This window comes from Stomoxys calcitrans, chromosome 2, assembly GCF_963082655.1.
Source record: "Stomoxys calcitrans chromosome 2, idStoCalc2.1, whole genome shotgun sequence".
Lineage (NCBI taxonomy): Eukaryota > Metazoa > Arthropoda > Insecta > Diptera > Muscidae > Stomoxys > Stomoxys calcitrans.
The window spans coordinates 177,728,529-177,743,946 of NC_081553.1; the positions used below are offsets into that span (position 1 = coordinate 177,728,529).

Sequence of the window (15,418 nt, forward strand, 5' to 3'; positions counted from 1 at the left end):
ATCTCTTGTTCCTTAACGAAATTTTCACGGGAAATTTAGTAGCTTTGTACTACCCCGTTGGCGCACAGCTTGAGCCAAATCAAACCATATGACCCACCTACACACTGCTAGTTTGGTTTGGCAGGAGACAGCAATCCGCCAGACTTTAGAGATTTTGGTAACAAGTTTCAGCAACAACTGGAGAGTCGTCCTCTGACTCCCAACTCCACCGCTTCTAAACACCAACTTGTTGAGTCCTCAGGATACAACTCCTTCAGACTTGGAATTGCACGCGCTTAGTCTCCCAGGTACGAATTCAGGATCTAAAGGAATCCTTAGTATCCATGCGCGTGCCATTCGTCAAGAAGGAATATCATACCACTTGATTAAATCTAGTGCCTACTTGACTATATCTGGCTAAATCCAAGCAATCCTTTTTAGAGCGTGACTATTCATATCGATTGAATGTTGAACCCCGAAACCTATTAGTTTGAATCGGCCACAATACCAGCCAGCGTAGTCATAAATTAAACGATGTCCAGGCAATTCCGCTAGAATTTCGGAGTATACAGACGTTCTCATATTAAACTCACCTGTAAAATCGATCTTTGCCAGCAACGGAGCACTAGAGGCCCAAGCCACATCCGCTTCATTGGGATACTGTTTCATAAACCAGGCCACCATACTCCCCGAATAAGAACAACCGACCAGAACCACTTTGGCATCACGTAAATCATCTGAATATGATTTTTGATATTCAATAAAATAACGAAGATCTTCCAAGGATTGCAGTACACTCAAATATTTTAAAGAGTCAACGGAAACGGAGCTTAAATAAAATTGTTAATATAAACGGAAAGCACTAAGCTTTTACATAATTGTGTGTATTACCTTATTGGCCAACTTTTTCCATAGTAACGATGTTCGGTATAGAACATTATGCCATTATGTTGTAAAGCCATATCATAGAAATGACCTTGATGCAACAATGAGGGTGTGATTTCCCATTCACCTCCTACCAATATCAAAATTGGACCGCCTGGTTCATAAAACTCGGCATTGACATAATAACGCTGTCAAATTAAAACAAGTAAGAGCGTGCTAAGTTCCACCTCGCCGAATCTTATATACCCTCCACCATAGATCGCATTTGTCGAGTTCTATCTCTTCGGTATCTCTTTTTAGGCAGACAAAGAATAAGAATGGGGCCTTGTAGGGCCTCAAGAAGCAAAATCGGGAGATAGGTTTATATGGGAGCTGTATCAAGCTATTGATCGATTCAGACCATATTAGACACGTATGTTGAAAGTCATAAGAGAAGCCGTTGTACAAAATTTCTGCCAAATCGAATGAAAATTTCGCCCTCTAGAGGCTCAAGAAGTCAAGATCCCAGATCGGTTTATATGACAGCTATACCAGATTATGAAACGATTTGAATCATACTCTGCACAGTTATTGGAAGGGATACCAAAACACTACGTGCAAAATTTCAGTCAAATCGGATGAGAATTGCGCCCTTTAGAGGCTCCAGAAGTCAAGACCCAAGATCGGTTAATATGGCAGATATACCAAAACATGGACCGATTTGAACCATACTGAGAATAGTTATTGGAAGTGATACCAAAACATTACCTGCAAAATTTCAGTCAAATCGGACGAGAATTCCGCCCTCTAGAGGCTCAAGAAGTCAAGACCCAAAATAGGTTTATATGGCAAATATATCAAAATATGGACCGATTTTAACCATACTGAAAGCAGTTATTGGAAGTGATACCAAAACACTACGTGCAAAATGTCAGCCAAATCGGATGAGAATTGCGCCCTCTATTGGCTCAAGAAGTCACGATCAAAGATCGGTTTATATGGCAGCTATATCAGGTTGTGAACTGATTTGCGCCATACTTAGCATATTTATTGGAAGTCATAACAAAACACCTCATACAAAATTTCAGTCCAATCGGATGAAAATTGAGCCCTCTAGAGGCTCAAGAAGTCAAGACCCAAGATCGGTTTGTATGGCAGATATATCAAAACATGTACCGTTTTTAACCTACTCACCGCGGTTGTTGGAATTGATACCAAAACACTACGTGCAAAATTTCAGTCCAAACGGGCGAGAATTGTGCCCTCTAGAGGCTCCGGTCAAGTCAAGACCCAAGGTCGGTTTAGATGGCAGCTATATCAAAACATGGACCGATTTGAACCATACTTGGAGCAGTTATTGGAAGTGATACCAAAACACTACGTACAAAATTTCAGTCAAATCGGCCGAGAATTGCGCACTCTAGAGGCTCAAGAAGTCAAGACCCAAGATCGGTTTGTATAGCTGCTATATCGAAACATGGACCGATTTGGCCAATTTACAATCCCAACCGACCTGCACTAATAAAAAGTATTTGTGGAAAATTTCAAGCGGCTAGCTATAAAAAGTATTTGTACAAAATTTCAAGCGGCTAGCTTTACTCCTTTGAAAGTTTGCGTGCTTCGACAGACGGACGGACGGACGGACAGACGGACGGACATGGCTAGATCGACTTAAAATGACATGGCGATCAAGAATATAAAGGGTGATTTTTTTGAGGTTAGGATTTTCATGCATTAGTATTTGACAGATCACGCACAGTGGGCCAAATGGCAAAAAAATTGGAAATAAGTCTACAACTTTTTATCTGTTGATTTTAGCCATACAAAATGTTCTAGACATTTGTAGAGGAGGACATAGGCTTTCAGAAAAGTGCTGTTGTTGGTCCATATCTTTAATACAGGGTGAGCTACAGGGTGTCAAAGTTGACCACTTTTGACTTCTCCAAGCTTCTGGGGGCCATAACTTTTGATCTACTCAACCGATTTACATGATTTAGGACTCTAGAGAAAGAGCTTGACAAGATCTAAAAAACTTATGCATAAAGTACCATGCCATCGTGTACTGTTAAGGAGTTATGAATTGTTTAATTTTAAAATATGAAAATTTGGCCTTGGTTTTTTTCAGTGTTTTTTTAATAACTCCGTCAATTTTAAAGCTATAAACTTCATACTTCACACAAATTATGCCAGCATATGTGTGCATAAAATACAAAAGGAATCACGTGAATATCTTTGGCGGTTTAAAAATGGCATCGTTTTCAATATGAAAAATATTTTTTTTGTCAAAAAATTGCAAAATTTTTCAAAAAAGATACTCCCATTTCCTTTAAGTTTTCGCAAACTTTGGCCGTCAAAGCATTATCATTTCTTTCCATTTTCACAAAGTCGAGGTATTAAGAAAAGTTTTAAGTGCTAATTTGGCTAATTTCGATATCAAACAACACCGTTATCTTAAGACCAAAATGGCCAATTTTTTTACTAAACTTCAAAAGTTTCTCACTGGAAAAAAAGTTCCACGGGGATTTTTTCGCTTTTTTTGAACTTAAATGAAAGCTTAAAATGTTCCCAACATTTTAAGGTATGTCTCGCCATATCCTAGCCATAAATGAGATCGTAGCGATCAAAATACTGAAAAAAGTCAATTTTCAAGTAGTGCTATATTCATTGCTAAAAAACAAGTATTACGTCACATTTTATTGCAAAGATGTTAAATAAACTTTTATTTGGTAACACTTCTTCTACAAAACACAAAAAGAATCATGGAAATATCTCTATTCTATTCCATTTTATGGAACCGGCAATAAAAAAGTCAATTTTTCAAAAAAGTCGAATTTCCCAAATTTTGTTTTTGTTGTCCTAATTGCACATGACACACTATAGCCATATTTACGCAACATACCTTATCGTAAAGGAAATTTTCATACCTTTCCAACGATGTATAAAACATTTCTCAACTCGGATTCTATCTACTCTAAAATTCATTTACACTTCATTAAACTCTATATAAAAATGTCTATTTGTGAAATGGAACCTTATATGGGGCCTACACTAAAACATTGATAGATTTGCCCAGGGTTTACAATACAAATGTGTTAGAATAAAAAAAGGTCTCCTGCCAAAGTTTAAAAAAATTGGAATAAAAATATGTGTTTTAGAGCGAAAACACTTCGCATCGGCGTGCGTTTATATGTATATTAGCTACTCCCAAAATAAAAAAGCATTTTAGTTTTGTATTATTTGATTTTATTCTCTACCAAATAATCTAAGGTATCAAAATTTAAAAGCTCTTTAATTTGAATGGCATCGGGATCGTCCTTATCTATATCGTCACATATTTTTGGTAGCCATTTAGTTCTGATGCTGTATAGTACCGGATCAGACGATAACAATAAATATTGAAGTAAATCATAATTTTGGTTAAATTTGGTGCTCTTTCGGGTATTGAAAAGCCGGAACTGTTTAACATCTCTATTACGGGATTCCTGAGCTTCTTCTGTAAGTTCTCCTAACGGAAGTATGTTGTATTCCACAATTTCCTTGCCATGATGTAAGACTTTATGTACTGTCGGTGTTAAAGCTTTCCACGAATATAAATCAGATAAAATGTTTTTTGTGTCATTACTATAAGCTTCAAATTTGGTTGAATTTATCATCTTTTTGCTATTGATTACAGCCAAAATCACTTTGAATCGTCTTAGCAAGTGTTCATCAAGACCGGTTATTTTAGATGTCGATACGGGGTCCTCAAAAAACCGCCTTGCCGAGTTGCCATCATTTGTGCTTCCGTATCCGTAAAGAGGTTTATCTATTATAAGTCCCTTTTGTTTAAACTCCAACTGGATTCGATTCTTCTCTTCCTGCCTCATTTTGTGAAGATCTTGGTTGTTTCTAGCAGAGACATCGCGGTTTCCAGGGCTAGTCCGATATTTAAGGTCATACGATAAATGCAAACAATACTCCATGAATCGAATTCTACAGTGCAGGGGCGAAATACCGAAATTGAGCGCATTTTCGTTTACTAAATTTTCATCAGACTTGTCCTCGAATTGCCCATTCTTCTTGCCACAAATATTGCATCTCCAATTGGACATAACGCCAGTTAATGCGTTTGCCACCTTTCCATCGATCATAGTGAGTTGTAGTTGAAACGAAACTTTTATATTTCTTCCCAATTGGTTTATAACAATCATGGGTAATGCAGCAATTTCTTCCTTTATTTCGTTCACCAAAGATCGTGTTGTGTTCCGGTCTTCCTTTGTATACTCAAACCGAATTGGGCGACATAAATATTTTGACCCAGGTGTTCTATTTATCCATATATCTTGAAATGCATTTTCTTTCGATGATGAAGATTGGTCCTTGTACAATCTCATTCTCAATGGTACTAATGATGCCATGAAAATTGATGCGAAGTTGGTATCTATTTCTGTTTGTTGCTTATATTCGGAAAATCCAGATGATCCATCACAACCCCATTTGCTGATCAAAACCACTTCGGAATTATTACATGTGTTCAACTGTTCTTCAGTAAAATTAGAAATAATTCTAACAGCTGTATTTTCAACAAGATCAGCAAGTTTCACTCTTGCTTTTAATTCGTCCACGTATATATTTGATGGCACCATTTTCGTCCTGGTGTTGTACAATTTATGTTTTGAGGGTAAACAACCCCATCCTTTTTCACGAAGAGCCTTCCTCATTGTTGAGTATTTGTTTCTTGAGAGGCCTAGGTTCAAAATCAGGGCCAGTGCATCTTCCTCCGTGAATTCTGTAGTCGATTTTGGAGTTGGAATACTTTCTACCATTCTCTTTACCCTTTTCGGAGATGCTAATGGTAAAACATCGACAATTCGTCCAACATTTTTTGGTTGTGTTTTTAACAATGCTGTTTTGAACGTATCTTTTATTAAATTTGGCGGATGTGCCGCCAATAGTTCCTCTTGTTTTTTCTTTTTGGTTTTCTCCGTAACTTCGTCGTATGCTTTGCTAGGCCGGCCGGGAATCAGCGGTTTAATTTCAATAAGTAGATCCGATTTCAGCCACTTCTCATACATTTTGAAAAACTTGATTTTTGCGAATGAACATTCTGGCAACCTTCTCTCAAATGATTTGTAGAATTTTTCAAGTTTGTCTAAAGCGTCTTTATTTAGCCTTATTCCATATATGTGGTCCAAAGTGTAAACAAGTTCCTTAAATGACTCCGTGTATGATTTGGAATCATTTTTGATGTCCCATACAATTTTCGAAAGAGTGGAATACTTCAGTATGACTTCCATAACTTATAAATGTCCTTTACGCCTCTACAAAATATAATGAAGAAAATTTGGATTTTGTTCAAATATTTATGCAATATATTCACAATTAATGACCCATTTCAGGTATCACACGCAATCGTAAAAAGGGGTCCAAAGTGCCTCTTTTTACTTACTCTTCTATAATTATTTACCTGGACTCGAATTTGGTTAAAAAAAATGACAATGAATTTTTTATGGGTAGGTTTTTTCACATTCATTGATACGGTGGATTTCCTGGGAATTCGACATAGCGAAACAGGTAACATTTGTCTGCATCAAATCTTAACACAAATATATATATATATGCAGGTATATTTCTAGGTTACTTTTTATTCAAAAATCATCAGCTTACATTAAAAATAGATGTAGGTACTATACAAACGCACGCCGATGCGAAGTGTTTTCGCTCTAAAACACATATTTTTATTCCAATTTTTTTAAACTTTGGCAGGAGACCTTTTTTTATTCTAACACATTTGTATTGTAAACCCTGGGCAAATCTATCAATGTTTTAGTGTAGGCCCCATATAAGGTTCCATTTCACAAATAGACATTTTTATATAGAGTTTAATGAAGTGTAAATGAATTTTAGAGTAGATAGAATCCGAGTTGAGAAATGTTTTATACATCGTTGGAAAGGTATGAAAATTTCCTTTACGATAAGGTATGTTGCGTAAATATGGCTATAGTGTGTCATGTGCAATTAGGACAACAAAAACAAAATTTGGGAAATTCGACTTTTTTGAAAAATTGACTTTTTTATTGCCGGTTCCATAAAATGGAATAGAATAGAGATATTTCCATGATTCTTTTTGTGTTTTGTAGAAGAAGTGTTACCAAATAAAAGTTTATTTAACATCTTTGCAATAAAATGTGACGTAATACTTGTTTTTTAGCAATGAATATAGCACTACTTGAAAATTGACTTTTTTCAGTATTTTGATCGCTACGATCTCATTTATGGCTAGGATATGGCGAGACATACCTTAAAATGTTGGGAACATTTTAAGCTTTCATTTAAGTTCAAAAAAAGCGAAAAAATCCCCGTGGAACTTTTTTTCCAGTGAGAAACTTTTGAAGTTTAGTAAAAAAATTGGCCATTTTGGTCTTAAGATAACGGTGTTGTTTGATATCGAAATTAGCCAAATTAGCACTTAAAACTTTTCTTAATACCTCGACTTTGTGAAAATGGAAAGAAATGATAATGCTTTGACGGCCAAAGTTTGCGAAAACTTAAAGGAAATGGGAGTATCTTTTTTGAAAAATTTTGCAATTTTTTGACAAAAAAAATATTTTTCATATTGAAAACGATGCCATTTTTAAACCGCCAAAGATATTCACGTGATTCCTTTTGTATTTTATGCACACATATGCTGGCATAATTTGTGTGAAGTATGAAGTTTATAGCTTTAAAATTGACGGAGTTATTAAAAAAACACTGAAAAAAACCAAGGCCAAATTTTCATATTTTAAAATTAAACAATTCATAACTCCTTAACAGTACACGATGGCATGGTACTTTATGCATAAGTTTTTTAGATCTTGTCAAGCTCTTTCTCTAGAGTCCTAAATCATGTAAATCGGTTGAGTAGATCAAAAGTTATGGCCCCCAGAAGCTTGGAGAAGTCAAAAGTGGTCAACTTTGACACCCTGTAGCTCACCCTGTATTAAAGATATGGACCAACAACAGCACTTTTCTGAAAGCCTATGTCCTCCTCTACAAATGTCTAGAACATTTTGTATGGCTAAAATCAACAGATAAAAAGTTGTAGACTTATTTCCAATTTTTTTGCCATTTGGCCCACTGTGTCACGTGGGATTTCAGACATGGTGTCAAAGAGAAAGATGCTCAGTATGCTTTGACATTTCATCATGAATAGACTTACTAACGAGCAACGCTTGCAAATCATTGAATTTTATTACCAAAATCAGTGTTCGGTTCGAAATGTGTTCAAATTTTGACAAATTTTGTTCAGCGATGAGGCTCATTTCTGGTTGAATGGCTACGTAAATAAGCAAAATTGCCGCATTTGGAGTGAAGAGCAACCAGAAGCCGTTCAAGAACTGCCCATGCATCCCGAAAAATGCACTGTTTGGTGTGGTTTGTACGCTGGTGGAATCATTGGACCGTATTTTTTCAAAGATGCTGTTGGACGCAACGTTACGGTGAATGAACACATTTCGAACCGAACACTGATTTTGGTAATAAAATTCAATGATTTGCAAGCGTTGCTCGTTAGTAAGTCTATTCATGATGAAATGTCAAAGCATACTGAGCATCTTTCTCTTTGACACCATGTCTGAAATCCCACGTGATCTGTCAAATACTAATGCATGAAAATCCTAACCTCAAAAAAATCACCCTTTATAATGATTTTATGGGGTCTCAGATGCATATTTCGAGGTGTTACAAACAGAATGACGAAATTAGTAATCCTTTGGTGGAGGGTATAGAAAAAGATCACCTTACACACCAATGTTAACAAACATGCAACTTACCATCATCCATGTCTGATTTCCCAGTTTATGTTCAGTACCAGCAAAATGGTCAACCTTCTGTGGTAGCCACATTTCTTGCACATACTCTCGATTGTGGGTGCTTATGTTAGTCGCCACTCCCACGGGCGGCTCCTTGAGCAGCATTTTCAAAATTGTGTCATACGGATTAATTCGCTGTATATTCGCACTGTTGACAGAGATCTCCCAAAATACCAATACCATCAACTGCATCAGCAGGCGGACGCGTTTAAATAATGTGTTGCGTTTAATCATTTTAGCAAAAATGCAAAAATTACTTTGTATGCCGACGTTTTTATGCAGCATTTATTATGACGGAAATGAGGCACGGCGTACTTGAACACCCAGCTGCCCGCACTTATTCGATTTGCTTTTGTTTGGTTGCCTTGTGGGGAACTCCAATGCAGGCTATTAAAAGTGAAATTTTATTTTACACAGCTTAATAATGAATGAAAAATTAATTGATTCGCAAATATTCAGGTAATTGGGTCAAGTGTAATTGGATAAAGTGATTATTAATTTTAAATATTATTGAATTATTTCTCTCTGGACTAATGGCAAGTAAAATTGCTAATTCATAATAGAATTTTTAAGTAAAAGGTTTTTCATGGAGCGAGCAAAATTCGTAACTAAACAAAATCTATTAACCAAAACAAAAAATCTGAGTTTTGTAAGTTCGCGTTCTATATGGACGGCCTAATCACTCCGAAAATTGAAAATGTTAATTAAGATTGAAAATATTGCCCACAATTGGCAAAAGGCAACCAAGTAAAATAAGGATGAGGTTATAACTCTGTGGCACATCACAGCACGACGAGCATTGAAAACCACATCTGCAGGAGTAGGTACTAAGATATGAAGAAGAGAGTTAAACCAAATGGAAAACGCGGTTCATCCGAAAACTGAAGAAGTACCAGCAGCACAATCGGGCAAAAAAACAGTATATTCCTAGGGATGAAATAGATTCTCCAACCACTGCTGCAGAAGCTGGTCTCCCGAAGAGCTGAACACTGCGAAACTACAGAAAAAGAAACAGAGCTTTCATCTTACCAGTACTCTAGCGAGTGCAAGTCAGCCCCCCCAATTCGGAGACTTGAATATCTTACAAAGGCCGACAAAGTGGGATCAAGTAGAAAAGCAGGCCTGTGCCTTCAAAGAAGGCTGTTGAATACTTTTAGGAGTCACCTCGGAAGTGAAAGAAGCTTTTTGATGGGGCTAAAGAGTCACCCACTTACGCCGAAGTAGTCCGCACAACAAAAAGACGCTGATGTAGAGTGGAATAGAATCGATAAAACTAGTAAAAACCAGTAAGGAAGGGCAAAAGTCGGGCAGTGCCGACTGCATAATACCCTACACCTACCCTATAAGTACAATGTGGGAGCTATATCCAATTCCAAACCAATTTTGATGGACCTCGGCGGATGTTTTCAGACGTGTTATTAAACCATCCCTATCATATTTGGAGCAAAAGACTTCTTTGCTGGAGCTTCTTCATCCATTCTGACAACATGACCTAGCAAACGCAGCCATTGTATTTTGATGCGTGTAAATTTGCTATCGTCGTCATACAGCTCGTGGTTCATACGTCGCCTATATTCTCCGTTAACGCAAACTGGTCCATATATTTTACGAAGAATCTTTCTCTCAAATACTCCAAGCACTGCCTCATCTGCTTTCACAAGTACCCATGCTTCAGAACCATATAACAGCACGGGTCGAATCAGTGTTTTCTATAGTGTAATCTTCGTCTGTCGAGAGGTGGCCTTGTTTCTAAACTGCTTACTTAGTCCAAAGTAGCATCTGTTTGCCAGTATTATTCTTCGCTTTATCTCAAAACTGGTATCATTCTTTTCGGTTACGGCGGTGCCGAGGTAGATAAAGTTACTGACTATCTCAAAGTTGTGGTTCCCAACTTTCTCCATTTTCTTTATCTGCTCGGTTGTGCAAGGCTTTTTGGGAGTTGAAACCATCCATTTCGACTTATCTCCATTTACTGCCAGACCCATTTTCACTGACTCTCTTTCGAATCTTTCAAAGGCTGCAGTTAATACTTCCGGTGACCGACCTATGATATCGATGTCGTCGGCATAGGTGTGCCATATCTATTCACATCTGCATCTCGTATAATCTTCTCCAGCAGGATATTAAAAAGATCACACGATAGGCTGTCTCCTTCTCTGAAACCTCGTTTGGTATCAAATGGTTCGGAGAGATTCTTTGCTATTCTTACTGAGGAACGCATATCAGCAAGTGTCATCCTGCAGAGTCTTATTTTGCAGGGATACCAAACTCAGACATGGCTTGAAATACCTTTGAACGTAAAGGAGTATCGAAGGCGGCTTTGTAGTCAACAAAGATATGATAGGTGTTGATTTGTCCTTCTCGGGTAATCGGGTATGCAGCTGCATTGTTGTTCTTCAGCCGGATCACAGCTACTTCGACCTTATTCTGACTAGGAGGTATACATCATCAGGGATTAGTTCTGTGGTATACTCATGGCCATCATCATCGGAAACCATCAGCTCGGAAAAATCTTTCTACCATATTCTACACCCAGAAAAAATTGTCCGCTGATATCAGCAAACACTGTCTGCTGAAATAAAATTCAAAATTTTTAACTTCCGAATAGGTTAAACCTAACCTAACTTCTAAATAAATCCATTCCAAAATTTCTATCTTGTAAACAGCTATTGAGGCATTTGCTATATATTAATAAAAAAATTGCCAATTATTATTATTTTAATTTTTTTGTTTAAAGGCATAAATATAACAGTAGTAGGTGTTTTGTCTACTGTTATTTAAATTTGTTAAAAAATAAGCAAATTGTGGAATTTCTAAAAAAATTGTTGTTTTAGCAACGAATTACCGCTGTCCCATTTTCAGCAGACTTTTTGCTGATACAGCAAACATTTTTGCTGTTTTTACCAGCATATTTCTCTGAGTGTAAACACACTATCTATATTGGTTACCAGATTTCCGTCTCCGTCTCTGTATGAGGGTAAATCCACATCAAAGCCATCGGTTTGAAGTTTAATTCTTTGGTAGAATTTGCGAACTTCATTCTGGCCCCTGAACATCTCAATTCGCTCACAATCATGTCTTTCTAATTCCATTTTCTTTCTGGCGGAAAAAATGCTTTTACACTCGCCTTTTCTTTTAATACCTCTCCCTCAACTGGCACGTTGCTAATGATTGCAGGGTTACTCTGTATGTCGCATTCTTGGCTCCAGAAGCATTTCGATACTCTTGGTCGTACCATAGGTTTCTGGTACACAAGTACGGATTTAGCTTCATTTTCCATCGAGTGGACAGAGGTTTACCAGTAGGCCGTTATATCATCGGTACAAGGAGTAATTTCATCAAGCAGTTGTGTTAGTCGAGTGAAGTATGGTGTTGAAATCCGTTGCGTTTGCAGTTTTTCGATATCCAGCTACCGCACAGTGTCAGATCGTACTTTTCTTGTACCGCTTAAATAGATGCGAACCTTTGCTGCAATATGGCAATGATCCAAATCTTTGTTCGCTCCCCGGATCGATAGTACATTTAACACGCTGGATGAATGCCTTCGATCTATAACAACGTGATCAATTTGATTCCTTACATCTTGATCTGAGGACAACCCTGTTGTTTTGTGAATTTTTTAAAATCTCGTGCTGCTTACTACCATGCTTTTTACCGCGGCGAAATCAATCAGTCTCAACCCAATATCGGATGTTATCTTATATTTTCCTTCCCTATCTTCGCATTAAAATCTCCCAGAACGATTTTAATATCATGGAAGTATCGGTCGTATTCTCTCTATAGGTGCTCGTAGAAAATATCATTGGTCTGCTCGTCCTTGTCTTCCGTCGGGGCATGGGCACAAATAAGACTGATGCTGAAAAAGGAGGATATGACGCTGAACGCCTGGGTCGAATCCTGGCGAGACCATCAGAATAAATTTTCAGCGGTGATTTTCCCTTCCTAATGCTGGCAACATTTGTGAGGTACTATGCCATATAAAACTTCTCTCCAAAGAGGTGTCGCACTGCGGCTCCCCGTTCGGTTTCGGCTATAAAAAGGAGGCCTCTTATCATTGAGCTTAAACTTGAATCGGACTGCACTCATTGGTATGTGAGAAGTTTTTCCCTGTTCCTTAGTGGAATGTTAATGGGCAAAATTTGCAGTTTGCTGAAAAATTTAGCTTTTTTACGGACTGTGTCTAGCCTCTCATCAATCGGAGTAAAGTTTGACAAAGTGTTTCAGTCTCCGTAGTTTCTTCCGTATGAGTCACGAAAAACTCTTCTATGATGTTATTGGACAATTTATTGCGTGTGCGGATGTTTTAAGCAACTTTTCGCCACGATTCTCTTACAACCTATTGCGTTACAATCGTCCATATGACTCGCTAAACACTCTTCTAGGTTATCATTGGACAATCCATTGCATGTGCGGAAGTTTTAGCAACTCTTCGCGACGATTATTGCGCAACCCATCGCGTTATAATCGTCCAGAAGATTTATTTACTAATCGCCTGACATAACTTTTCGCGATTGTTTATAATTTCATGCCTGGTGCGTTTAGGACATGTATTGAATAATGAAATTCGATGTTTTGTTTTGAGTGGACATCTTCCACAACACCCAAAACAATTTTCACTTGTTTTCTTTGACGATGTGTTGTTACGTTTTTGATAAAAAAAAACTAATCTTGATATGCATTTTTAGATCTGCCAACCGAATAACGCTCAACATTTTTAAAACCATATTTAATAAATATTCCAAAACACTTATTTTTTACTCGTACAGGAGAGTAATGCGCAACTCTTCCAGAAGGGTAATTTTTAAATCTTCCAAAACACTCATTTGTTATTCGTCCACACGTTTCTTGCGCGATTCTAAGATCTTCCAAGACCCTTCTGATTTACTCTTTGGCAACTCGTGTGGAAGATTCGCGGATTCGTCAGGTGATTCGTCTTGAGGACACCACTCCTCACGAATGGGGAATCGTCTATGACTCTTAGACGAGCTCGTCCGCGAAGGTAACCTTTATCTAGAAAATTCGCGGAAGATTATTTGGCGATCAAAAATGTTTGCAGGGCTTGTTGTCATAACGATAAAATATATATAAACTTTGTGGGTTCTTAGACCACTCTGAACCACATAATTTATCGATATTCTTGGCAACCCTGCATTGCCAATAATGCTCAATGTACTCTCTCTTCGGTTAAATTTCTCTCAATTAAAAATGACAATTCTATGTTTTCTCTGCAGTTTCACTCAAGTTCCCCAAAAGCTCTCTCATTTGAATTCGACTCTCTGAGATACGCCATACGAAATCACACATTGTCAAATGAAATTTCTTGAACCCTTTCCCCCCCTAAAGTGCCATCACTAATTACCATTTTCGAAAAGCTTTTACTCCAGTAATGTTAACAGTCATACATTTGCATTGTTGTGGTGGGTGATTTCATTCTACTACTGCCAAATAAGCTAAAACACAAAAAGCCCAAAGTATAGCCTCCTGTTGCTTAAACCTAACAGGTGGATACGTCATCGTTGTCACACCATGTTAACATCAAACATTTGCGAGACAATGTTGAACATACGAACGAAAACAAGTACACACACATATGCACACTCTTCAAGTCAACGACGAAGGATACAAGAGCGAATGCTTGAATGAAAGCATGCAAACAAAAGGACAAAAAAAAAGAAATTGTAGGAAAAACAAACAAAAAAAGGACCAAAAAGCAATAAACAAAAGGAAGAGCAAGAAAAACAACGGCAATCACTTAAACTATGAAGGCACAAGGAAAACAACTAAAAGAAACATCCTTCCAGAGACTATGGAGAATATTGCGTGGAAGAGACACAATGTGCATTCATATTAATAAAAATTATAAGGGTGTCCCTGGCAAATGCAGTCTTATCATTTTAAGTTAAAAAGTCGGAAATACTCCTCGACATTTTATTATGTTTTGTCAGTGCTAATTTCGTCCTTTGAGAGGCTGAGTAAACAATAACTGGTTATGGTTTACTTGTACCTATCATATAATGAAGACAATCCCTCGCCAGGCATACTTCGGACCTTAGTTAAATGATTCGAAACCAAGGATTTGGATTTAATACTTTGAGTTACACTAACTTAATGATAAACTTTTTTATTATATCCTGCCCAAGGACTTGTTTGTCTATAAGAGACGGAATACTCTCACATTCTACAACCGAGCCTGGAAACAATTACAGATATAACGTTTGTGACGAAAAATGACTCAGTTAAAGTCTCAAATTGGAACACATCCACTCAGTGCTCCGGACTACTACAGAGTATGTTTCCAGGATGGTAAGGAAGGCCCATTTAGATATTTGAGAATCATAACTAGGAGAAGTTCTGAATACATACGCAGTATGCCTGTGACCCCTGAGGACCTATATCTGGTTATGAAGAAAGTCTTTCTGAAAGCATGTCCTGAAAAAAGGCTTTCTGAAGGCACGTCCATCTTGAACTGAAGATTCTCAGAAAGTAGAGAAGGACGCTCTTTTATTAGACAAAAAGAGAGGAAGCACGATTAAGGGCTGGGACGAAAATAAAGACGAAGACAAGGGAAGTTCTTAACTCTTCTTCTTTGAGTATCCCAACATGCCAAGATATTTGAGAAGAAAGGACAAGACTATCACCGATACAGTGGAACATCGGATCGAAAGACATTTTCCAGTCAGTCAGGGGAAGAAAAGTGGGAGGCACTCCATTTCCATCCATTTTAATGGCTCTGCCGTAGTTTT

The 15,418-nt window shown here is 37.5% G+C and overlaps 1 protein-coding gene across 1 annotated transcript; it reads right to left on the reverse strand.

Annotated features, from left to right (window-relative positions):
• Window positions 1–396: 396 nt before the first annotated feature.
• Window positions 397–8,909, reverse strand: LOC106085468 (putative serine protease K12H4.7). Its single transcript, XM_059361704.1, has 4 exons — window positions 8,637–8,909; window positions 871–1,052; window positions 573–808; window positions 397–530 (listed from the first exon to the last, which is right to left on the reverse strand). The coding sequence occupies exons 1-4, from the start codon at window positions 8,907–8,909 to the stop codon at window positions 397–399; spliced, it is 825 nt and encodes a 274-aa protein (XP_059217687.1).
• Between the last annotated feature and the right edge of the window lie 6,509 nt (window positions 8,910–15,418).